General features: G+C 37.1%; 5 protein-coding genes across 6 annotated transcripts; 3 read left to right on the forward strand and 2 right to left on the reverse strand.

The window, feature by feature from the left end:
• Positions 1 to 5965: 5965 nt before the first annotated feature.
• On the forward strand, positions 5966 to 8769 carry TRM18 (Phosphatidylinositol N-acetyglucosaminlytransferase subunit P-like protein). Its single transcript, XM_086238362.1, has 3 exons — positions 5966 to 7525; positions 7735 to 7921; positions 8029 to 8769. Exons 1-3 carry the CDS (start codon positions 6011 to 6013, stop codon positions 8634 to 8636), a joined length of 2310 nt encoding a protein of 769 aa, XP_086094488.1. The 5' UTR covers positions 5966 to 6010; the 3' UTR covers positions 8637 to 8769.
• Positions 8770 to 9469: 700 nt separating this feature from the next.
• On the forward strand, positions 9470 to 10378 carry LOC147290113 (dirigent protein 10-like). 2 transcript variants are annotated; one of them, XM_086238407.1, is made up of 2 exons: positions 9470 to 9626; positions 9702 to 10378. In XM_086238407.1, the coding sequence occupies exons 1-2, from the start codon at positions 9470 to 9472 to the stop codon at positions 10376 to 10378; spliced, it is 834 nt and encodes a 277-aa protein (XP_086094533.1). The 2 variants fall into 2 exon arrangements, with proteins under 2 accessions (XP_086094533.1, XP_086094532.1); XM_086238406.1 differs by having other exon boundaries at positions 9470 to 10378.
• A 3081-nt stretch (positions 10379 to 13459) lies between these two features.
• On the reverse strand, positions 13460 to 14262 carry LOC147290114 (dirigent protein 25-like). The gene has a single exon (XM_086238646.1). It carries the CDS (start codon positions 14260 to 14262, stop codon positions 13519 to 13521), a length of 744 nt encoding a protein of 247 aa, XP_086094772.1. The 3' UTR covers positions 13460 to 13518.
• An 851-nt stretch (positions 14263 to 15113) lies between these two features.
• On the forward strand, positions 15114 to 19994 carry LOC147290115 (spliceosome-associated protein 130 A). The gene is made up of 3 exons (XM_086234952.1): positions 15114 to 18231; positions 18729 to 19220; positions 19376 to 19994. Exons 1-3 carry the CDS (start codon positions 15223 to 15225, stop codon positions 19511 to 19513), a joined length of 3639 nt encoding a protein of 1212 aa, XP_086091078.1. The 5' UTR covers positions 15114 to 15222; the 3' UTR covers positions 19514 to 19994.
• Positions 19995 to 20197: 203 nt separating this feature from the next.
• LOC147290116 (caffeoylshikimate esterase-like) lies at positions 20198 to 23118 on the reverse strand. The gene is made up of 8 exons (XM_086234953.1): positions 22999 to 23118; positions 22882 to 22914; positions 22660 to 22786; positions 22378 to 22524; positions 22004 to 22134; positions 21315 to 21452; positions 21120 to 21218; positions 20198 to 20647 (listed from the first exon to the last, which is right to left on the reverse strand). The coding sequence occupies exons 1-8, from the start codon at positions 22999 to 23001 to the stop codon at positions 20369 to 20371; spliced, it is 957 nt and encodes a 318-aa protein (XP_086091079.1). The 5' UTR covers positions 23002 to 23118; the 3' UTR covers positions 20198 to 20368.
• Positions 23119 to 24225: the final 1107 nt, after the last annotated feature.

Genomic DNA, 24225 nt, shown 5'->3' on the forward strand with positions numbered 1-24225 from the left:
GGTAAGGTGTTTGGGTAATCTCTTGAAACCTTTGTGTCTTGGGTTTGAATCCCCTTTGAAGCCAAATATTTACTTTTTACTGAATTAAAATAGTGGGTGGGTGGGCTGCATCAGTTAGGCTCGCGTGTGTCAGATGAGCTGAGTAAGGTGGGTCTTGGTGTGCGTATGTTAAGGTCAATTTGGCATTATATTGTAGGGGTTAAAAAGGGAATTGTAAATATTAGGGGGTTTTGAAAAGAGTTTTTAAATGGGTGGGGGTTTAGGCAAATTTTGTATGTAGTTAGGGGGTTTAAAATTAGGCACTACTATTTTAATTCAGTAAAAAGTAAATATTTGGCTTCAAAGGGGATTCGAACCCAAGACACAAAGGTTTCAAGAGATTACCCAAACACCTTACCACCTGAACCGAAGACTTTGATGTGCCAAGATAGGTATTTAATGATATTTATACACATTTTAAAAGATAAGAAATCTTTCTTATTTCTATTTTAATTTTAAAAATTGTGTGATTATTTTTTTATTGCTAATTTAGTGTAATTTTTTTTGTTTCAAATTTAGTTTAATTAATTTTTTATTGCAAATTTAATGTAACTATTTTTTATTGCAAATTAGTGTAATTAATTTTTTATTGAAAATTAGTGTAACTATTTTTTGCTCGTGCTTGACTTGGGTTTGAGTCACCTTTAATTGTGTGCAAATTATTATAATTTTTTTCACATATAAAGGCATGTTATATAGTAGTGTGATCGATTCAGTTTCAGTGTAAGATTCAGTTTCAGTGTAATCGATTTCGTTTCAGTGTGAGATTCAGTTTCAGTGTGATCGATTCAGTTTCAGTGTCATCAATTCAATCTCAGTGTGACCGATTCAGTTTCAGTGTCATCAATTCAATCTCAATATGACCGATTCAATTTCAGTGTGATCGATTCATTTTCAGTGTGAACGATTCAGTTTCAGCGTGATCGATTCAGTTTCAGTGTGAGATTCAGTTTCAGTGTAAGATTCAGTTTCAGTGTGATCGATTCAGTCTCAGTATGATCGATTTAGTTTCAGTGTGATTGATTCAATCTCAGTGTGATCGATTCAATCTCAATGTGATTGATTCCGTTTCACTGTGATCAATTCAATGTTAGTGTGGTCGATTCAGTTTCAGTGTGATTGAATCAATCTCAGTGTGATCGATTCCGTTTCAGTGTGAGATTCAGTTTCAGTGTAATCGATTCAGTTTTAGTGTCATTAATTCAATCTCAGTGCGACCGATTCAGTTTCAGTGTGATCGATTCAGTCTCAATATGATCGATTCAGTTTCAGTACGTGTGATTGATTCAATCTCAGTGTGATCGATTCAATCTCAATGTGATCGATTTCGTTTCAGTGTGATCAATTCAATGTCAGTGTGGTCGATTCAGTTTCAGTGTGATTGATTCAATCTCAGTGTGATCGATTCCGTTTCAGTGGGAGATTCAGTTTCAATGTGATTGATTCAGTTTCATTGTGATCAATCTAATTTCATTATTATTGATTATGATATGTGTGAAATTGAAATTTGGGAAAGTGAAAATGTTGAAATTTTAAAAATCGTAATTGTTTTGTAACAAGCTTGTATATTGTATGTTCGGCCTTTTCGTTTTTTTTTTTCTTCTGAATTTTAGTTTTAGGTTTTATTAGGCTTATGGGATTTAATTGCATGTTATTGTTTAGTAATTGTGTACAATCTCTATTATAAATATATGATAGTATATAGACTTTTTTTATTGTAATTATTTAATATTTCTTAAACTCTATAAATTAAACTAATCCATTTATTATTTCAACTTGTTGTGTAGTTGGGTTGGTTGGGAGTTGTATGTTTATTCCACTTGTCTTGTGTTCGATTCTCCATAGCTGCTTTATTTTCTTTAGTTAATTTTTACTGCAACATAGGCTATGTAGCATGTGGGCCAGGATGGAGAAGTAACGCATGGGCTAGTGAGCAGAACACTGGAGGTTTTGAAATAACTCTACTACAAATTGGGGGGGTTATTAATTATTTACTATTAAAATAGTGGGTGGGTGGGCTGCATCAGTTAGGTTTGCGTGTGTCAGATGGGCTAAGTAAGGTGGGTCTTGGTGTGCGTATGTTAAGGTCAATTTGGCATTATATTGTAGGGGTTAAAAAGGGAATTGTAAATATTAGGGGGTTTTAAAAGAGTTTTTAAATGGATGGGGGTGTAGGCAAATTTTGTATGTAGTTAGGGGGGTTTAAAATTAGGCACTATTCAAGAAAGAACATAAAATGTGTCTTCTAACTTAAAAAAAGAAGATAAAAAAAAGATGAATTATTTAATTTCATCATTTTTAGGAGAATTGGAAGAGATAAGTTTTCCTTTATGATTAGTCCATCTTAATACACCTTATTCCTTTAAGTTAAAAACTTATTCGTTAAATACACATGAATTTAACCATTTACCCTATTAAATTATATCTTATATATCTAACGAGGCCTATAATGTATATTACAAATGTAAATAAGTTTTTCTCGACACTCGCACCAATATGGTGATATATTGCAGAATGATAACATATATGACATGGGTTTTGCTGCATGTCCTAATCTCAGTATTGCTCTTTATCTGAGAATCTAACCATAGCATAGGTACGTACAATATGGAGCAACACAATGGTCCATCCAGCCATTGGATTATTGCATTGTCAACACATTCAATAGAATCGATATGTCAAATTGGCTAATTGGCTTCATCTCCACCACATATTCCTCCCCCACAAGATTAAAAGGCATATCATGGAAGTGATTGAATCCGATCATGACTTTCATACTTTTTCAAAAGTATGAAATAAAATTCACACTCCAGGAACCAGCTTTATATATATGATCATGATGGTCCTATCCTCCATTATCATGTTGCTGCCTAAATATTGCCATTCATTTTCAAAGAAGCATCTGGGTTCACCACTTTACTAATAATAATCAAAATTATATTTGTGACACTGACACTCATATATGATTTTTTTCTCACAACATGTATACATATAAACTCTACACACGTATATGAAAAGAAAGTCATATATAACCTTCATCTACAAAAATTTCATCTCTACTTACCTACAATTTTGTATTCTAGAAGAGAATGGGAGATTGCCCCCCAAAAGCCCATTAATGGCTTGAACTAGTCCTTACGGTTGACACTAAAATAGTAAAACTCGTATGGACCTAAAAGTAGCAAAGAAAATAATTGGGGTTACTTTAGTTTCCATTTGGGTTGACCAAAAATCAGTCCCAACTCCTACAGACCATGCTGGCAAGTCGAAGAAGTTTTACTATTGGCAAGTCCAAAAACTAGATGGAGCGATGTGCTTGACCCATTGTTAGACACTTGAGAAGACATTGATGTCAAAACCATTCTTTTGTTATATAGGGAAGGGAGATTTAAATTTAAGACCTATAAAATGGAGAAAAACACCACTAAACCCGTTTGGTTCAAGTTTTGGAGGCTTGGAAATGATAAATCAATTTCATTCTCATGTTTGGTAAGTACAGAGAAGGAAAATTAATTTCTGGCCCAAGGGAATCTGATACCCTTAGTAAGAGGAAAATGAAACTCTTGTTGGAGCAATGAAATTGATTTTTTCCCTATTGGAAAAACATTTATTGTTTATTTTTTGACAAAACTAACTCTGCTATTATTTTTTAAAAAAGATTAAGGTATAATTGAAAAATTGACTAAACACAGCATTTATTGCTTCTAATTCCTAGTATACTTTCTCAAACTTACTAAACACAAGAATTGAAATTTCACATTCTATGAATCAAACGAGTGCTAATAGTTAATTAATAATGTGAAAGTCATCTATATGAGTATTTAGAAGATAAAGAATTCGAATTTAAAATCTCTATCAATATTAAAGAGGGTAATATCATTAAACTGATAATTAGTTAGTACGTTGAAGAATCAATCATATGGTTGAGTAGTTGGCCTAAATTTTGTTACTCAGGCCAATTTTTATTTCCAGTTGACTTCTTTAGCTCTTTTGGATCTGAACCAAATCTTGTTCCACAATTCAGCAGGCCCAGTCCAACCCACATTTTCCCATTCTCCAAAAACCCAGGAACACCTAAGTACCCAAGTAAAAGTCAAACCCTAGTTTCCCATGCAATCATCAGCCTCGGACTTTCCAAATATATACACACCCAAGTTTCCTCTATTTTCACCCCCTATTTCCCTACACGCACACCACCTTCCCCATCTTTATCTCACACAACAAATTTCACTCTCAGCTCCTTCATACCTCCACTTAGCAAAAGTTTGAAAATTGTCATCAAGTCCTCATTAAAAACCATATCTTAGTGGCGGGAGTTACGCAAGCAAGAAATTTATAATTGGGTATTCTCCAAAAAAACGACAAATCAAATTCAGAAAAAAAAAAAACCATCCCACCCCCCACGAAAGCCAAAGCCAAACAACGCCACCTTTGTGTTTTTGTTTTCTTTCACATTCCCAATCATTTTCTCTGCAATATTTTCTTCAGTACACCAGACTCTGATTCTTTACTCATCTCTTGATCCAAGAATTAAATCCAAAACCCAGTTCCCAGATTTTCTGTTTCAACCATTTCCGTGTCCAAATAAGCAAAAGTTGTTGTACTTTTGACTTTAAATTGTTTTCAAATAGTTTATTGACCCAGATTTGCGAATATTCTGGAGTGTCATTTTCTTGCTTGATTTGTAATCGAAGACCCAGGAAGTGACTCATGAAGTTATTGCTATATTAAATTGCTATCTAAAATGAAGCGAGAGTTGTATGAAGATTGTTGCTTTTGGTGGAGAAATTAAATCAACGTTAGAAGGTAAGTATTTAAGCCTTTTGTATGTGTTTCTTGTTAGAAGAACACCATTAATCTATGGGTTTCTGGGTCTTTCTTTTCCTCTGCTGTGTAGAAGAGTATAGACAGATTCATAATTTTGTTGGGTTTTGATTCTTGCTTGTGCTTTTGTCAAAGATGTTTTTGTTTTCAATGGGTTTTCTTAATGATGCTCTGTGGTGGTGGCATCAATATGATTTTGTTTTCTTTTTTGTTTTCATTGAATTTGAGATCGTTTTAGACTTTTAGTAGTATTAGTAGTAGTAGTTGCTATGATTACATCATATCATAGCAGTGTGCTTTGAGGTTTACAGGTCTGAAATTAACTTTTGTAATGATGATGTTGTGTTTCATTTACTTACTTCACTTAAGTTTGTTCCTTTCTTGTTCCAATGATTGCATTTACCAAAAGAAGCTGTTTTAATGATTTGGTCTCTGCTACAAACTTTACTATTCTGTATCCATTAAGTTTCTAGAAACTTTTGATGATCTTAGGACCTCTGAAATGGGGTTCAGTGAATCTTTTTTTTTATTTATTTTTTATTAAATTTATTTATTTATTTATTATTTTTTATGCATTTCCTTTTCTTAATGTTTTCCAAAAATGATAAGAAAGGTATTCTCTGGAAAGAAAGCCCTTTTTTCTGATTAAATGCTTGTTTCTTACTGTGTTAAACGCTTTGTAATTTGGTTTTATGCTGTGTACTGAAGTCCTTGTTTATTTCTTTCTTTAAATATTTGATCTGATTTTCTTTTGTTTATAATCTTATTGCATATTGGTTCAAATATCATAGATAACAGGGAGGTCCAGAAAGCTAGAAATCCTCCAATTTTTGCCATCTGATATTTGTTATTGCTGCAGCAGAACAGCAGGGGAAGATAGGGTAAGCAACTCTTATTTTGTTTTGTACTTGTAGGGATATATAATTTTGAGACAGTGTTTACTTTGATGACATTGATATTCATAATTAATAAATATCCCTGAAAGGGAAACAAGATGGGGGTTATCTTTTGTTTTGGATATTTGTGTTATATTCTTTTCCCTTCTTCACTTAGCATTCTCTGATTGGGTGCAGATACATTCCTGCATTGTCTAGAAAGTAACGTACACTTGGTGCCTGTATAGATCATATCAAGAGTTGTGACAGAAATGGAATCCACACCAGGTACACCAAGTGTTATAGCAAAATTAATGGGTCTTGATGAATCACCACCTCAGCAGCCTGTTCAAAAACAAAGAAGAGTGCTGTCTGAGAATTACCTACGCAGAGTTGCTTCTATTGGTGTCAGACAGAAGTGTCATTCATTTAGGTTAATAGAAGACCACAAAGAATTTAAGGATGTCTTTGAAGTAGTAGATACATTAAAAGGAGATAAGCACCATAACCTGTCTGTTGAAAAAGGAAATACAGACTCGGGTCATTTCCCGAAAGGCAATTCATTGCTCAACAAGCATCTGAATAATCTGCAAGTTTCCCCTTCCAACTCACAATTTGGAAACACAAAAGTCTTAAATTCAACATGTAGTGGGAATGTTGATGTTTGCAGGGAATCAGGGAGTAAACATGAGCATCCAAATGTTACATTACTTCAAAAACTTGAGAATGGCATTGTTATACAATCCCTTGGAGAAGTTGGTCTTTATAATTTACATAAGTTTTCAAGATCTCAGTTGGAGTCAAGCAAAGAAGAATGCCTTCCCAGTACTAGAATTGTTGTTTTGAAACCAAAGCATGGAAAGGCTGAAAATTCTGCAAGATGTTTCCCTTCACTGTGTACCCTTGAAGTTTCTCATTCGGGCGATAGGAAGAGCACAGAGTTTCCTAATCCTGGTAATGGGAAAATACATGTTGAAGTAAAAGAAAGGAAGAACTTGGCATGTGACATGGAATCGATGAATATAAGGTCTACAGTTTCTAGGCAAATCATGGGGAAGCTTACCAGAAAGACAAGGTGCAACAAGACCAACATTTCGACAAAGGTATCAAGGCTAGCATCTGGAGGTGGCAACTCCTTTGCAGTGGAATCTGAATTGATGAGACCTCCTTTCTTGACCTTCTCTGATTGGAAGAACCAATACCAGTCATTTCCATTTTCAGATGAGTCATATGCAGCCAAGGAAGTCAGGAAGCAACTCTCAGAACGATGGAAGATGACTAAAAAGATTGAAGAAGTTGGAATGACTGGCAGAGGCAATACCGTTGGGGATTTGCTTGCCATGCCTGCCTGTGGCACAGGGCCAAGAAAACTGGATGACATGCTTGTTAGGCATTTTCGACCAAAAAGAAACCTTGTGAGGTATGACCTGAAAGATCTAGACCTCAGTAAGTTTAAAAGGGAGCAAGATAAATATGAAGCTCTTTGCAATGAGTGGTCTTCCAGGCCAAAAAGGTCTATTAAGTCAGCGCTGTGTAGGTCATGGGAGTACAAAATCAACCAGAATGATGGTTCGAGACCTATAAAGTTGAGATTTAACACTAAGAAACTCCAATATTTTCCTGGCCTGGGATTAGAAGGTAATTACACTGTAGAAAAGACTCATGTGGTCCATGATGATCTGAAGAACAGAACCGAGAAGAGGCAGCAATCTGGACCAAGAGCCTGCATCTTTTTAGAGAAAGATGATGATTCTTCCAGTCATGACACAGATAGTTCAGTTCAGCAGGTTTGATGTTTCTTTCTTTAGAAGATAGGCCTCTTCCCCACTCTTTCTTATGGATGATCTATGAAAACACTCTGTCAATGATTCTCCATATGGTTTTTATCGTATCAGTTTACTGTGATTATGTATACCTTGGAAATTTTTCGTCATTGCTTGGTTATTCATGTTACTGATATTGTCCTGTGACACTTCTTCTAAACTGTTTACTGCAGGAAACACCTGTTAAACTCTATGAAGAAAGTTATTTTCTTTTGCACTGCTCCATCACACAGCCAGATTGTATGGTGGGCTTGGAGGAGGCTTATCAACCTAGTCCAGTTTCAGTTCTGGAACCACCATTTAGAGGAGAGAGTTCACCTACAACAGAATGCTCGGGAAGGATCAATGTTGACATCACTGGTGAGTTGAATGACTAGAAGGTCTATATCTAAGATGTCAACTCAATTTTAGTTTTTGAATTTTTCATTTTCTATTTATTTTCACACAACTTGCATTTCTGACACCAGAGTACTCTGATACTTGCTCGGAAGGATCTGGAATGATTGTGTCAAGTGATGATGATACTAATGAAGGATCTGTAAGCGATTATAAAAAAAATGATTTAATGAGATTGTTCAGAGTTGAAGAAAGTAGAGATTTTTCCTACATTGTTGGTGTGCTATCAGAGGCAGGTTTTTGTGGTAGGACCATGGAAATGGATCTTGGTACCTGGTGCTCTCCAGAATTGCCAATAAGCCTTGCTGTCTTTGACACCCTGGAGAAGAAGTTTGGTGATCAGATGCCTTGGAAAAGGTCAGACAGGAGGGTTTTGTTTGACCGTATAAATGCAGGGCTAGTGGAGATTCTCCAGCCACGTATGGGTGTTCCCACATGGACAAAGCCTGTGTCAAGAAGGATTAGATCAAACCCAAGCCAGGAGATGATAGAGGAAGATCTGTGGATGTTGCTTGTTAGCCAAGAGAAGGAAGGAAGGACAGACTTGGAAGAGAACATTATCGGAAGGGAAATCGGGAAGTTAGATTTAAGAGATGATATTGATGGTATTGGTAGAGAAATAGAGAGATTTTTGGTTGATGAGCTTGTAGCAGAGTTTGTTAGCATGGAGAATTTTTAAACACCAGCGATTTTGTTTTTTTGGTAGAATTCTTTTGTAAACAAGTTAGAAAAGATTTTTATGTAGATTTAGCTACAGTTCTGATCAAGTGTAAGGGTTTGGAAAGGCTATATGTATAGATTAAATTTTTTCATACATGAGTGAAATCAAGAAGTGTTGCTGATTGCTTTATCAACTGGTTTTCATCTTGCATCAGTTTGTATATTCATTCTTTCTATTAAAGATTTAAACAAATGAGGCTGGTGATTTCTGGAAGGTTCTATCTTATCACCTGTGTCATGTATTAAGTGTAAAAGTGGGACTTCTACACTTCCTGGTTTATAACCCACCTAAACTTAAATGGGGGATTGTATGGAAATGCAGAAAGGAGAACCACAAAAATTGAAATTACAGAACTAGCTAAATTGTGTTTTAGTTTGGATTTTGGAGGATATAATCATATTTTTTTGGTATAAAGAATATAACCTTGTTGACTACCTCCTGGTCCATATCCCCAAAAAAATGGGAAAAAAGAACAGAAATTTTTTTAACACTAATTGCTGGGGTATATCCAAACCTTGTGAAAGCAAGGATCTTTCTTAGTTGACCTAAACCTCTGTCCATATCCAAACCATTCCTCTTCATTTAATTTCAACGCCTTGCTTACACAAGTTAGGCGCCTAATTAACCAAAACACTATTATAGGAAAGATTAGCACCAACTCCATCTCACTCACTCCTTTCAAAAGCTCAACCTGTATATACATCCACACACACACACCCTTCAATCCATAATCCAAATTACACAAGAAGAAACTTTTCAACTCCCATATCTTAATTCCCTCTCATAATCACATGGAAGCTCACAAAATTTTCTCTGCCACAGCCTACCTACTATTCCTCGCACTCACCATTTTTTCTGCCAACTCAGCACGAATTCTTGAGGAGCAACCACCAGTTCCTGTGGTCCCCCCGGTGGCATCCAATATAGACGAGACACCTGTCACCAATGCTGCACCAGTGGCTGCACCTTCAGCCACACAACCAAATTCTGGTGAGGCTGCAGCAGCAACTGGGGCAACATTGACTAATGCTGCTGAACAGCATACCTTAATCTTCTTCATGCACGACATCCTTGGCGGATCGAACCCCTCAACTCGAGCCATGACTGGGATAGTCAACAGCCCTGCAGTCAATGGTCAAGTCCCATTTGCCAAGCCCAATGGGGCAGTCCTACCATTTAACAATGGGGTACCCCAGAATAACAATAACAATGGTATTGTAAACAACAACATTCCTTTCCTCACCGGGCTTAGTGGAACAACATCAAATGTGGTACAAAACAACAATGGTGGGTTTGGAAACGTTCCGGTAAATGGTGGACAGCTCCTACCAGGCTCTACACTTCAAAAACTCATGTTTGGCACCATGAGTGTGTTTGATGATGAGTTGACTGAAGGGCATGAGCTTGGGTCTGGTTTGGTTGGGAAGGCACAAGGTTTCTATGTGGTAAGCTCTGAAGATGGTACCAGTCAGACCATTGCATTCACTGCTATGTTTGAAAGTGGGAGTTATGCTGATAGCCTTAGCTTCTTTGGGGTCCATCGGACTGCTGTGTCGGAGTCTCAAATGGCCATCATGGGTGGTACTGGAAAGTATGTCAATGCAAAAGGGTTTGCCACCGTTAAGACCTTCCCTGCTACCAATCAGCAGACTGATGGGGTAGAGACTCTGTTGCAGTTCACTGTTTACATCACTTACTAGTATATGTGATTCGGAACACTTGTATTTCAAGTTTCTTGTAAGGTCTGCAGAAGAGCAGTAAAGTTTGTTTAAAGTTGTTTTTTTTTTCTTTTTTGGTTTTTGAAGAGAAATGTTTGTATTGCATGTGAATTTAGAAAATGAAATTATTCCATTTTGTTTTCTGTAAAACATGTCATTGTGCCTTAATACAGGATTGCAATATCAAATGTTGGTCCAGCAACATTGTTGAGGGTTGAAACTATGAATTAATTAAGCATATGCAAGATCTGCTAGACCAAGATGGAGCAATCCAATCTTTTTAGAACAGAAAGATCAGTTCCTTGGAGTGCAAAATCAGTTGATATCAATGATAAACCTTTGAAAACAGAAATGCAGTTGTAGATGTACTTGGCATACAATTTATTTAGGAGAGTTAAAGCATTCAGAGCATGTCCTGCAAGAAATACCTATAAGGGTGCTTAATATTATCAAAATGGAGAACTACATTGTAAGACTTTCCAATGCTTGGAGCTCCCTCATCACAGATTAATTTTTCCCACCAAATGGAAAGAACTACATTGTAAGTTTGTCAAACTAATCTCTTACAAAGATTACCTATATATATATATTGTTTAGGTTCCTGCTCTTTCTGAATGGTATATTTATATTTTGTGGAAAAGTTTGCTCTCCATTTGCCATTTTGTATGAAAAATGGAGAGGACTCTAATCCATATTATGCAATTGTAAGTTGTCATCCATTAAAAGTTAGTCTTTGCAAGCCGGTACAATTTTGAAGTTTCACTTGTTATTGAACTTGATGAAATATTGGGAAGGAATAAATGGTTCATATTGATCACAGATTCCCCATTAAGATGGATCAACGGCCTCAGGTCCTCAAGTCCGAATGAAAGTAGAAGCAAGCAATGTAATCCAACTTGGTCCAAGATAGCAGTATGTTTACCAAGTGATCTGTGTCAGAAAAAACTTGTTACTCCTACAAGTTAGAGGAATAGACTAGGATTATTACTGCATGAACTAGAATTATTTAACTGTGAGAAAAAAATGATGTCTATGGAACACAGCAGAGTAAAAGTGATGATATATATAGATATTCTGCTGATGTGTATGAATAGGACTTAAACATCAATGGTTGGATTACTCACACCGTGTACCAAACCAAATCACATAGTGGGCTTCAGCTGCAGATCAAAGACAACAGGGTCCCCTGCACATTACCTTCACTCTCTGTTCAAATAACAAACAGGTGTGATAAGATACAAGGCCAGTACTCTTTAATAACACAGTTTTTCATTCAAATAAAGATACATAAAAACACATCGATCAAATGAACATTGACATTGTCAAAGCTCACAACACCCAACTGCTAATAATGGCGTCCACACCATCAGTTGTGTACTGGTCCTCCTGCTGAAGGTTCTCAATGGCCGCACACCCATTTGCATTCTCATACTTCTCAGTCCCACCAATCACCGCAATATGCGACACAGGCGACGCAGTACGGTGCACCCCAAAGCAGCTGATCGTGTCCTCCACCTCATGTTTTTCACCATGCAACAAAATTGTGAACGCCATTGTGTGACTGTTCCCATCCAACGAGCTCGCCAAGTAAAACCCTTATGCCTTTCCCATCACAGCAGACCCCAGCTCGTGCCCTTGGGTCAAGTCGTCGTGCGTCACTGTCACCGAACCGAACATGAGCTTCTGGAGGGTGGCTCCGGCGGGCAGCTGGCCACACAAACCAACTCCCAAAGTGATGGAGTTGTTGCAGCCCTTTCTTTGCAGGGTGTCTTTGGTTGAAAAACCAACTCCCATAACATGAAATTAGTACTTTTTTTGGTGGTTAAGATGGTACTGATATGATCATGATTAGGTGCCTCTGTCCACTACAGCCTGGAGTTTTGGAATAACCTTAGTGCAGATTTATCCAGAGATCATGTAGAGTAAGTAAAACCACATCATCCACAAATGGGTAAGTAACTACAGGAATAAAATTACCATTACGAAATAAACCATCATAGATCGGAAAAAATTATTGCATGTAACCAGTTATATGTAACTTCTTTTTATAAAATGTACATGGGAGGTCAAATACTTGATACTTTCTATTCCATAATTTGGGGTCAAATTGATTTATCATTGTTCCATATTTCAAGAGGGGAATCAAACTATTTCCTTCAATTACTTTTATAGTTTGTGGTTTCTATCTTTAAAATTTTGGAAAGGGAAATTTATGCGTAAGGACATATGATTGTTTGGAACCTGGAAAAATATTTTTCCATAGCATAATCATATTATATGCAAAATGAAACCCATCACTGTTCACTCCAAAGTCGTAATTAATGATCCTTTGAACGACAAGAACTGCTGCAAGTTTATCATGTTACAACAAATGATCAACTTCTTTTAGGTGGAGTTATGGTAGACTCGTTCATCAAATTAAGAGGAGTTATAAGAATCAAAATTCTCTGTTTTTTCAATTTCTATGATGCTGTTCAATAGTTTGAAAACTAGGTCATTAGTCATCAGGTGTCATACTTGGACAGAAAACTGCAGAGAAGTCCATTTGATAGCAACTTTTAGTGTAACGTTTCGATATGTGCTTAAAAATAATGTTGGTTATTAAGTATCACAGCTTTTAATTGCTACTTCCATTATCCATTGAAATTCATTGAAACAAAAAAATGGGTGGCCAAGTAATCTTTGCCCACTCAGGTTCCAACATGACATCTCATATTTAATCTGTGTTACAATCTGCCAGGCCTTTTTCATCGACCAATATGAAGTTACCTCGGTTCCTCTTTAGCACAATAAAGATCCTTAGCCAATTTGTAAACCCAAATTCATTGGAAAAAGGAGTTGTATCATAATTGAAGAGAAGTCTGTTTGTTCAAACCAACAAAAGCTGTATGTTTGTAAACCCCACAATTACTTTGTCTGGTAAACTGATTGATTTCATAATGCCATAATTATGAGTAATATCATCCTCTTTATAATTGAAATCAAAATACAAGTATGCAACCAGAAAATCTACAATTACAACAGTTCTTTGAAAAAACTGAAGAATGAATAATTACAGGCTCCCAAGCATGATGTCATATTATCATCTGTATGACTCTGTTGCCTAACAAGGTTGATTCCTACTAGCTGAGGTAAACATTGAGCACAAGAAGCTTGTTGGCTCCTTCCCCAGTAGCATTAGGCCCTGCATTCAGTGCCTTCACTGTTGCATAGCCATTTGCATTCACATACTTCCCAATGCCACCAATAACAGCAATATGAGACCCATCATGCACATCAGTCCTATGCACCCCAAAAAATCTCAAACCATCCTTGAATTCACTGTTAGCAAAATGTGCAGTCATAGCCATCATGTGGCTACTCCCATCTTCAGAGCTTGCAACATATATCCCTTGTGCTTTTCCAATGATATGTAAACCAAACCCTTGGGTACTCTCAAACATGTCTTCCTCAATCAAGGTCACTACCCCAAACTCCAATTCTTGAAGGGTAGCTCTAGCAGGAAAAAACAGTCCAATCCCGGATAAATCCAGTGTTTGAGTACTGGACAATCCAGGGACTGGAGAAGTGGGATTGGTTTCAGTGAGGGGGACTCCTCCATTGGGAGGAAACAGGCCTATTGGTTTTGGGAAGGGCAGCTGAGTACTAGTCACTTTGGTGGTTGCAGGCTTGGACTTAGATGATGAGGGGCGAGTCACATTGAGCACATCTCTCATGAGGAATGTGATCATTGTTTTATGGCTGTGAGAGTGTGTTGGGGTTGAACTTCCTAGGCTTCTAGCGGCCGCGGCCAACGATTGGTTCATGGTGGTGGTGACTAGGAGGACTAAGCAGGCTATGGCTAGCATAGAGTGGTGCCTGGCCATTTTCATTCTTGAGATTATGTCTCTATAGCTACCTCATTTGTGGTTTCTTCATCTATAAGAGGATGAGTCTTGAGTGGATTTGGTCTAGATGGGTTTGTTTTTCAACATAATCACCACCTGCTCCACCTTAATATCTTCAGATAGCTGGGGCAGTGGGGCTGGCTCCTAGACTTTAAGGCCAACCTGGCCCATTTCAAATGTTGAACATGCTATCTCTCTTTGGCCCAAAAATGAGTGCTTTTGCTTGGGAGTTGCAACTTTGGTGAGTTGAGTAGTTGGAAGACAAACTTAAGCTACTTGACAAGTAAAACTTGTGTGTAACATAGGTGTACTCCTTGCTCTCATAATAGGTGGTCACATGACTAAATATGAGGAGATCTTGTAAGAATAAGAGAGTATATATAAATTTTTCTCCAACTCTATATACTTTTGAGCTCAAACACTGATTTCGAGTCAATTAAGTTCAAATAAATTGAACTCAACTCAACATGTAACAAACCAAATTGACAAGGTTGTGCTGAAATATTAGACTCAGCTCGGAGTTGAATCCACAAATTTAACTAAATAGACTTAAGAAATTGTAAATGAATTTAATACATATAAAATTATATATATCATTATTAGTTTGATATACATTATTTAGTTTTAATTTATTTTAATAACTTTTTGGTACTAAATTAGTTCATTTCTATTTTGTATTTTTGTGAAAGAAGAAGGGTTGTTTCATTTACCCAAAACAAAAGGGAGGGTTTTTTTTTTTTTTGTCTACGGGGTGCGGTCCATTGTTGCTCCTCTATTCTTTATAAACACATCTCGATATATTTACTGAGCTTTCTTCTGCCTTCTAGCTTTCTCATTTTCAAAACCCTAAAACCCCTCGCAAGGTCCTAACAACCTCTTCTTCCTCACTCTCCAAAACCCTAACTTGCGCACTCTCTCACCACCCCAAATCTCCATGCCATGTACCTCTACAGCCTCACTCTCCAGCGAGCCACGGGCATAGTCTGTGCCATCAATGGCAATTTCTCTGGCGGAAAGACCCAAGAGATTGTCGTCGCCAGAGGCAAGGTTCTCGACCTTCTCCGACCCGACGAAAACGGTAAGATCCAGACTCTTCTCTCCGTTGAAATTTTCGGCGCCATTAGGTCTTTAGCTCAGTTTAGGCTCACTGGTTCTCAGAAAGACTATATTGTTGTTGGGTCCGATTCGGGCCGGATAGTAATTCTTGAGTATAACAAGGAGAAGAATGTCTTTGATAAAATTCACCAAGAAACTTTCGGTAAATCGGGTTGTCGTCGGATTGTTCCGGGGCAGTACTTGGCCATAGACCCCAAGGGGAGGGCTGTTATGGTTGGGGCCTGTGAGAAGCAGAAACTTGTTTACGTTTTGAATAGGGATACAGCTGCTAGGTTAACTATATCGTCGCCCTTGGAGGCCCACAAGTCGCATACGATTGTGTATTCGATTTGCGGGGTTGATTGTGGGTTTGATAATCCCATATTTGCTGCTATTGAGTTGGATTATTCTGAAGCCGATCAGGACTCCACTGGGCAGGCGGCGAATGAGGCCCAGAAGCATTTGACTTTTTACGAGCTTGATCTTGGGCTTAATCATGTTTCAAGGAAGTGGTCGGATCAGGTTGATAATGGTGCAAATTTACTTGTCACAGTCCCTGGAGGCGGGGACGGGCCAAGTGGTGTATTGGTCTGCGCGGAAAATTTTGTAATTTATAAGAATCAGGGACAAGAAGAAGTTAGGGCTGTGATCCCTAGGCGTAAAGATTTGCCTGCTGAGCGAGGGGTTCTTATTGTTTCAGCAGCTATGCACAAGCAGAAGTCCATGTTCTTTTTCCTTGTACAGACAGAGTATGGGGATATATTTAAGGTTACTTTGGACCATGATAATGATCATGTAACAGAATTGAAGATCAAATATTTTGATACGATTCCAGTTACAACTTCAATGTGTGTGTTAAAATCTGGGTTTTTGTTTGCTGCTTCGGAGTTTGGGAATCACTCTTTGTACCAGTTCCAAGCAATTGGGGAGGATCCTGACGCTCAGTCTTCGTCAGCTACTCTGGTGGAAAAAGAAGAAGGTTTCGAGCCTGTGTTTTTCAATCCTAGACGACTTAAGAACCTTGTTAGGATTGATCAGGTTGAGAGCTTGATGCCAATGATGGACATGAAGGTCACTAATCTCTTTGAGGAAGAAACGCCTCAAATATTTGCGCTTTGTGGGCGGGGTCCTCGTTCATCCCTCAGGATACTAAGACCCGGTTTAGCTATCAGTGAGATGGCTGTGTCTGAGCTTCCTGGTGTACCAAGTGCAGTCTGGACAGTGAAAAAGAATGTATCTGATGAGTTTGATGCATACATTGTCGTGTCATTTGCAAATGCTACTCTTGTACTTTCAATTGGTGAGACAGTCGAAGAAGTTAGCGACAGTGGGTTTCTTGACACTACCCCATCCCTTGCAGTTTCTTTAATAGGTGATGATTCTCTCATGCAAGTTCACCCAAATGGCATTAGGCATATTAGGGAAGATGGACGTATCAATGAGTGGAGAACTCCTGGAAAGAGAACAATTGTAAAGGTTGGCTCTAATAGACTTCAGGTGGTTATTGCTCTGAGTGGAGGAGAACTTATATATTTTGAGGTTGATATGACTGGTCAGTTGATGGAGGTGGAGAAGCATGAAATGTCTGGAGATGTGGCCTGTCTGGACATAGCCCCTGTACCTGAAGGGAGACAGAGATCTCGTTTTCTTGCAGTTGGTTCATATGACAACACGATTCGTATTTTGTCATTGGATCCTGATGACTGTATGCAGATTCTGAGCGTGCAAAGTGTTTCTTCAATTCCAGAATCTCTCTTGTTTCTTGAGGTTCAGGCATCAGTTGGTGGGGAGGATGGTGCTGATCATCCTGCCAGCCTTTTCCTTAATGCTGGTTTACGTACTGGGATTTTGTTCAGAACAGTGGTGGATATGGTGACAGGTCAACTTTCTGATTCCCGTTCCCGATTCTTAGGACTAAGAGCCCCGAAGCTATTTTCTGTTAATGTGAGAGGCAAGCATGCTATGCTTTGTTTGTCAAGTCGGCCCTGGCTTGGTTATATTCATCAAGGACATTTTCTGTTAACACCCCTTTCATATGAAACTCTTGAATATGCTGCCTCATTTTCTTCTGATCAATGTGCGGAAGGTGTAGTTGCTGTTGCTGGCAATGCTTTGAGGGTTTTTACTATTGAAAGATTGGGAGAAACATTTAATGAAACTGTGGTTCCACTGAGATACACCCCTAGAAAGTTTGTGTTTCAACTCAAACGGAAGCTTTTGGTAATTATTGAAAGTGATCAAGGAGCATTCACTGCGGAAGAGCGTGAAGCTGCAAAAAAGGTGTGCTTTGAGGCTGCGGGAATAGGTGAAAATGGGAATGGAAATGTGGATCAGATGGAAAATGGAGGTGATAATGAGGATGACCCTCTCTCTGATGAGCACTATGGCTATCCTAAGGCAGAGCCTAACAAATGGGTTTCTTGCATTAGAGTTCTTGACCCAAAGACAGCAACTACAACTTGCCTGCTGGAGCTTCAGGATAATGAAGCTGCATTCAGTGTATGTACTGTGAATTTTCATGATAAGGAGTATGGCACGCTTTTAGCTGTTGGTACAGCAAAGGGGCTGCAGTTTTGGCCCAAAAAATCTTTAACTGCAGGATATATTCATATATATAGATTTCTAGAGGATGGAAAATCACTTGAACTTTTGCACAAGACACAAGTGGATGGTGTTCCCCTTGCTTTATGCCAGTTTCAGGGAAGATTACTAGCAGGGATAGGACCAGTGCTCAGACTATATGATTTGGGGAAAAAAAGATTGCTCAGAAAATGTGAGAATAAGCTGTTTCCCAACACAATTGTATCTATTCAAACCTATCGTGATCGGATATACGTTGGTGACATCCAAGAGGTATGTCTTTCTTTTTCCTCAGTAGGTGTATCAGATCTAGAATTTTGTCTATTTGTTATATGTTGTGCCTCCCTTTTGTGCTACCTTCCCACTCTTACATTTTCTTTCCAGATACATGTTTATCTATGGTCTACTAATATGTCTATAACAGCTTTGTGCATTCCCTGATTTTCTTTGCCATTCCTATTTATTATTTTGATGATGATAATGCCTAACATTTAATGTCATAATTTCTTTCATATTTATCATCTAAAACTCCAAATTGTTTAACCATTAAAGTAAAGGCTAAATAAGTAGCTGCTCAAAAAAATTTGTAGGTAAGGCATTCTTCTGGAAGTGTCAAATAGCTGAAACTTTTGACTTAATAAATTGCAATGATATCATATCGTGTATGGCGTTTTCGTCTGAAGTAAAATATCTTATTCATCTTGCTTACCATTTACTGTTAATTTATTTAGGCACTCACTAAATTTCCTATGGTGTTAATTTTTTGGCAGTCATTCCACTACTGCAAGTATAGGCGGGATGAGAATCAATTGTATATCTTTGCGGATGACTGTGTACCAAGGTGGCTCACTGCATCTTTCCACATTGATTTCGACACCATGGCAGGTGCGGACAAGTTCGGGAATGTGTATTTTGTTCGTTTGCCCCAGGATGTATCAGATGAGATTGAGGAAGATCCTACGGGCGGACGGATAAAATGGGAGCAGGGGAAGTTAAATGGCGCTCCCAACAAAGTAGAGGAGATAGTGCAGTTTCATGTTGGTGACGTGATCAGCTGCTTGCAGAAGGCATCTTTGATTCCAGGTGGAGGGGAGTGCATCATTTATGGGACGGTGATGGGTAGCTTGGGTGCACTGCTTGCATTCACCTCACGTGATGATGTTGACTTCTTTTCTCACTTGGAGATGTATATGAGGCAGGAACATCCACCCTTGTGTGGAAGAGATCACATGGCTTATAGATCAGCTTATTTTCCCGTTAAGGTAATTCTTCTGTTGCTTATTGTCTAAATTATCTATGATGAATATCTGTGACAAATATGGCAATAATGTGAGTATTTCAGATTTTTCTATTACAATGCTTTATGTCTTCATCAATAATGTTTGAATCAGTGGTGACAGTATTTTAATTTTTGCAGGATGTGATTGATGGAGATCTATGTGAGCAGTTCCCAACATTGCCTATGGATCTGCAGAGAAAAATTGCAGATGAGTTGGATAGAACTCCTGGAGAGATATTGAAGAAACTAGAGGAAATTCGAAATAAGATCATTTGAGAAAGAATGGCTCAAAACCCTCCTGGTTATTATCATCCATTATGGATTTAGCATGCATCCATCGCATAATTGGTCAAAAGGTTGAAGTGGACTAATGCTTAATTTGTCACAGTGTTTCTTCGTTATGGTGGTACTGATTGTAGTTGCACTAACAGGACAAGCATGCTAGTGGTTGTCTTTTCCTGATATATCAGGGGTGGATAAATGTTTTCTGATTCAATAATATTGAGACAATGGCAATGAGAGTTGAGACCAGCCAAGTGTATCGTGAGAAGCAATATGCATCTTTGCACCTTGTAGACAGCGTTTCCTGTTGTAATTACTTATAATAGGTTTTCTTTTCCCTGTTTTCGTTCCTTCTCTGTTGGACGATTTTAGTCAGATTGATCCTACATTTTCTCTGTATCTGTCAGTATGCCACTCTGAAATCTTGCTCTCAACTTATATATGTTTATTATATTTGAATTCATTGACAGTCTAATTTGCAGTGTAAGATTTCAAATTCGGAATTTTAGTTAATTGTATGGAGGAAAGTCACTTTTTTTGGCCACCATATATCTTTGATAAATGGTGCTTTTAAATGATTTGAAATACATTGTATCTAGTATTTTTATGTTGATCCCAAGAGTTACACAATGAGTAGTGTGGAGTTGATCTATAGTTTATGTATTCTTATTGCCAATGTGAAGCATAATTTCGAAACTACCTTTATTGTCATCTTTGCTCTTTTGTCCAATGTATCTTACAAATGAAGGGTGTTTGACACTTCTCTTAACCAGTTTACAAGTACTTCCCCAGCAATACAAGAAACAAAAAAATAACTTGCATCTCATGATGCTAACAAGTTCCTTCTTGTCAGTGCTTTGCCTTCGACAGATCGTCATGTTCTCTTTTCAACTCTCCTTCCAACCTTGAATTTCCCAAACCACTTCTCTTCTCTAACCAATTGATTATATCTGAAAACACAATCTCAATGTTTTCAGGTGTTTCTCCATAGAGCAGACCATGCCACATATTTGGGTACAACTTGAGTGTTTTGTCATGACTCGAAGCCACATCATGGAGTTGTTTGCTGACGGATTTATCAGTCACTTTATCGTCTTCACCATGGAGAACTATGAATGGCAATGTGACCTAATCACCAAGTACACAAGAACAAAAAAAATTAATGATTTTTCACTGATGAATCCCAAGTTAAGTTCATGCAATAATTGTATTGATTTACTTGAAAATGATGAACTACACTTTAATTGTGTGTATGAGTTGTCAATTATTGATGTATATGGATTCAGACTTTCATACATCAACAATTAATAATAAAAAGTGTTCTTGACATTTGTCACGCATTCAGTGTAAGAATATTTATAATGAATATGAAATCATTGTGAGACTCATATACATTAACAACTGATAATCACGATTGTTCTTGACATTTTTCATGCATTCAGTGTAAGAGTATTTATGATACGTAAATGTGAGATTCACAAAAGTATTTATGATGTGTGAATTTATTACGAGATAGTTCTTGACATTTGTCATGCATTCTGGACCGAGAGTTTAAAAAACTATTAAAAATAAGAAAAAAACTTGATAATTGAAAATATACCTCTTCAAGTCTTTGTTCAAGATCCGTACTGACCCTCAAAAGTTCGTAGCCGGATTGCAGACGAGGCCGGCCTTTGTAACAGTACTTGTTTTCTCTAATCTGTAATTAGTTTAGAATTAACATTAGGCTCCATTTTGGTTAACATTAATACATTTTTATATATACCAAAGTATTAAGAATGGGAGATATGTATACCTGTTTTCTTATCTCAGGTACTTTAAAAGCAACATCAATAATATCATTTGTTGGGATTATTTTCCACGTTGGAATAAACTTGCACAGCTTTGTTAAAGCACTGATGACTAAAGGAGATGGCCTCAATTCATCTGCAATCTGTAAATAAAATGGGTTGGATTCTTAATTGGGATTTGAATAAAAGGTAGTTAATGTGGCAAAAAAAAAAAAAAGAATAAAAGGTAGTTAATCAAAAAATATTTAAAAAAAAAAAAAACTTCAATTGGAATGTGAATATGTGAGGCAAGTCAAATTCTACAATGGTGACAAAAAAAGAAACCTAAAACTAGAGTACGTGTTGGACCAATATAAGGCTACTTTTGTCATTTTGTGGGCTGATTCAAAGTACCTGTTGGACCAATATAGGGAAGATATCAACACCCCAGATTTGACATCGATTATCGTTAGGATTCCAAATTTATTTCATTAATAAATATACAGATTTGGTCAACAAATACATTTTTAAAAAATAAAAAATAACACATGCACAGTTTATGTTGGGCCCAAATTTTTGCAGAGGACTCAAACTCATCTAAAAGGTGGCTTCAAAAACTCCAAAAACGAAGTTCAAGAAGATGGTGGGTACAAGAAAGAAAGAGTTGTAGGAGACACAGAGGCACAAACAAATGGACAAATAGACAAATACATACCTTACACATGGGTGCAACCAGGACCGCACCATCCCAGTACTCTGGCTTCTTCCTGTGCACCAGCAGAGCCACTGCTCCTCCCATTGACTCTCCCAACAGATATCTCATTTTTCCTTTATTATTTTTGCTCTCTGATGAATTTCCAACAAATAATGAAAGAATTTAAAATTAAATTCCATATTTGTAGTTCATGCTTGTGCGGAAAAATTCTTGCAAACAACTTTCTTTCATATGTGGCGGTGGTCACATATGTACTGGTCACGTAATTAGTTATTATGTTTGTACTATATTTGTTTTATATATTATGCAAGAATTTCTCAACAAATTAATAGGCATGAATTGTGTGGAGAGATAAGAGTGTTATAAAATCTAACCACATATGCTTGTGAAGTGATTGGTGCAGTCATCCACCACATCATCAAAGCTTTTCACATAGCCCTCCAGCCCAGCTGATTTTCCATGGCCTTCATAATCCATCCCATAAATGGCAAAGCCTGCTTTGGCAAGCCGGATTGCAGTACCTATAATAATCCAATTTGACACTCTCTTTAGCATATTGGACATGTGTTTTCTTTTGGGTATTTTAGGAGTCAAAATTTGATGAAAAAAAAAAATTAAATTAATTGTATGTATGCAGATTAATATATAGTACTGACTTTTCATGGTGATGCTGCACTCCATGGCATATCCATGGCAAATGAAGATTAAGGCTTTGGGTTTGTTGTTTTCTGGGAGCCATCTGCATGTGAAAAGCTTCATTCCTCGAGAATTCAAGATATACTCCTGCAAATCAATTAGAAACACACAGAACAATTAGTCATTATTATTGTCAAAATAAATAAATAAATAAAAAGTACCCAATACAGAACTAGGCTTACCTCTTCATATATGATATTCCCCATATCACAGGCCTGCAGTAAATAAAAAATAATCAGAAAACAAATTAATGACTGACCCAATATGAGAGAGAGAGAGAGAGAGAGAGAGAGAGAGACCATAGCTAGAGAGTGTGATTTGAGAGACTTGATATTAGGAAGAAGCAATAGATGCTGATGAGGAGGTTTTTGTGGTAGAGTATTAAATGAATGAGTGAGAGAAATGTGCCAATCCAAAGATAATCGAATTAGATGAGGAGTACGTGGGGGTTGATGTTTGTATATATACAACTTCTGGCCCGCTCTGGACTTCTGTGGTCAACTACTCGCATATTCCTATTCATATGCAATTTAATTTTTGGCATAAATTTAATATAGACACTTAATTATATAAATTATTTTAATTAAATTTATAAATAAAAAAATATTTCAAATATATATCCAAACAAAAATTTAATTTGAAAAATGACTATCTGTCAGTTAAGTGCTTATATGACTTTACTAACTAGACTTTTTTAATGACGTGAATGCTAAATTTTTTTCACATATAAAAAAAAAAAAATTACAAATTACAAAAACATGTAAAAACTTTTCCACATGACTATCTTTCTCCTCGACTCTCTCACTCTCTTCTCTGCAGCCCGCACCGGCGCTCATCGTCGTTGACCCAATTTCCTAGCAACATTGAGACCGGCCACCACCCCAGTCAACTTCCTCTCATTGTTCTGAGCAAGAAGGTAGTCTTGGATCATTCACCGGACCACTGAGCACGGCCAATTAATCGATGCCGAGAAGCTGCGGTGGCTCCTACAACTTTTCTGACTAATTCTGGCGGTGCGGGCTACGGTCAACAAAAGCCACGTAGGCACTTAACTAACGGACGTTTATTTTTTGTTTATTTTTTAAGTTAAATTTTACTTCAAGTATATATTTGAAATATTTTTTTGTTTATGGATTGGTTGAAATGACTTATATAGTTAAGTGTTTATATTAAATTTTTGACTTAATTTTTTGGTAAGGTTTTTTTTTTTTTTTTTTCCAAATTTTGATAAGGTTATTTAAGATATTAATTAATTAACAGGTGGAAAAATAGATGGTCAATGGACGTGACTCAATAATGGACATTAAAGCTAGAGAGCCATGACCGAAAGCCTATTCAACTTTTTCGTAAAATTTTAGCACTCCCATATTATTATAGTATTAGCATCCAACTCATTTAGAACCAAACTTTAATTCCTTTGCTTAGACTAAGGATCTGCCACCTTTGAAAATCATGCCCCCATCAAATATATAATATTGAAGATTAATAATAAACTAGTATTTGGTGCAAAGAATGTGGGAATGATT

This window comes from Dryas octopetala, chromosome 3 (assembly GCF_963921425.1).
Source record: "Dryas octopetala chromosome 3, drDryOcto1.1, whole genome shotgun sequence".
Classification (NCBI taxonomy): Eukaryota; Viridiplantae; Streptophyta; class Magnoliopsida; order Rosales; family Rosaceae; genus Dryas; species Dryas octopetala.

What these genes read in the sequence shown, in the direction of transcription:
- TRM18 (XM_086238362.1), top strand. Translation starts at nt 6,011, where the DNA reads ATGGAATCCACACCAGGTACACCAAGTGTTATAGCAAAATTAATGGGT. An exon ending in CAGATAGTTCAGTTCAGCAG is followed by an intron (nt 7,526 to 7,734) that starts GTTTGATGTTTC and finishes TGTTTACTGCAG; the next exon opens with GAAACACCTGTTAAACTCTA. An exon ending in GATCAATGTTGACATCACTG is followed by an intron (nt 7,922 to 8,028) that starts GTGAGTTGAATG and finishes TTCTGACACCAG; the next exon opens with AGTACTCTGATACTTGCTCG.
- LOC147290115 (XM_086234952.1), top strand. Translation starts at nt 15,223, where the DNA reads ATGTACCTCTACAGCCTCACTCTCCAGCGAGCCACGGGCATAGTCTGT. An exon ending in ACGTTGGTGACATCCAAGAG is followed by an intron (nt 18,232 to 18,728) that starts GTATGTCTTTCT and finishes ATTTTTTGGCAG; the next exon opens with TCATTCCACTACTGCAAGTA. An exon ending in CAGCTTATTTTCCCGTTAAG is followed by an intron (nt 19,221 to 19,375) that starts GTAATTCTTCTG and finishes TAATTTTTGCAG; the next exon opens with GATGTGATTGATGGAGATCT.
- LOC147290113 (XM_086238406.1), top strand. Translation starts at nt 9,470, where the DNA reads ATGGAAGCTCACAAAATTTTCTCTGCCACAGCCTACCTACTATTCCTC.
- LOC147290116 (XM_086234953.1), bottom strand. An exon ending in GTGCAGCATCACCATGAAAA is followed by an intron (nt 22,525 to 22,659) that starts GTCAGTACTATA and finishes GGATTATTATAG; the next exon opens with GTACTGCAATCCGGCTTGCC. An exon ending in TTGAACAAAGACTTGAAGAG is followed by an intron (nt 20,648 to 21,119) that starts GTATATTTTCAA and finishes CTTGGTGATTAG; the next exon opens with GTCACATTGCCATTCATAGT.
- LOC147290114 (XM_086238646.1), bottom strand. Translation starts at nt 14,262, where the DNA reads ATGGCCAGGCACCACTCTATGCTAGCCATAGCCTGCTTAGTCCTCCTA.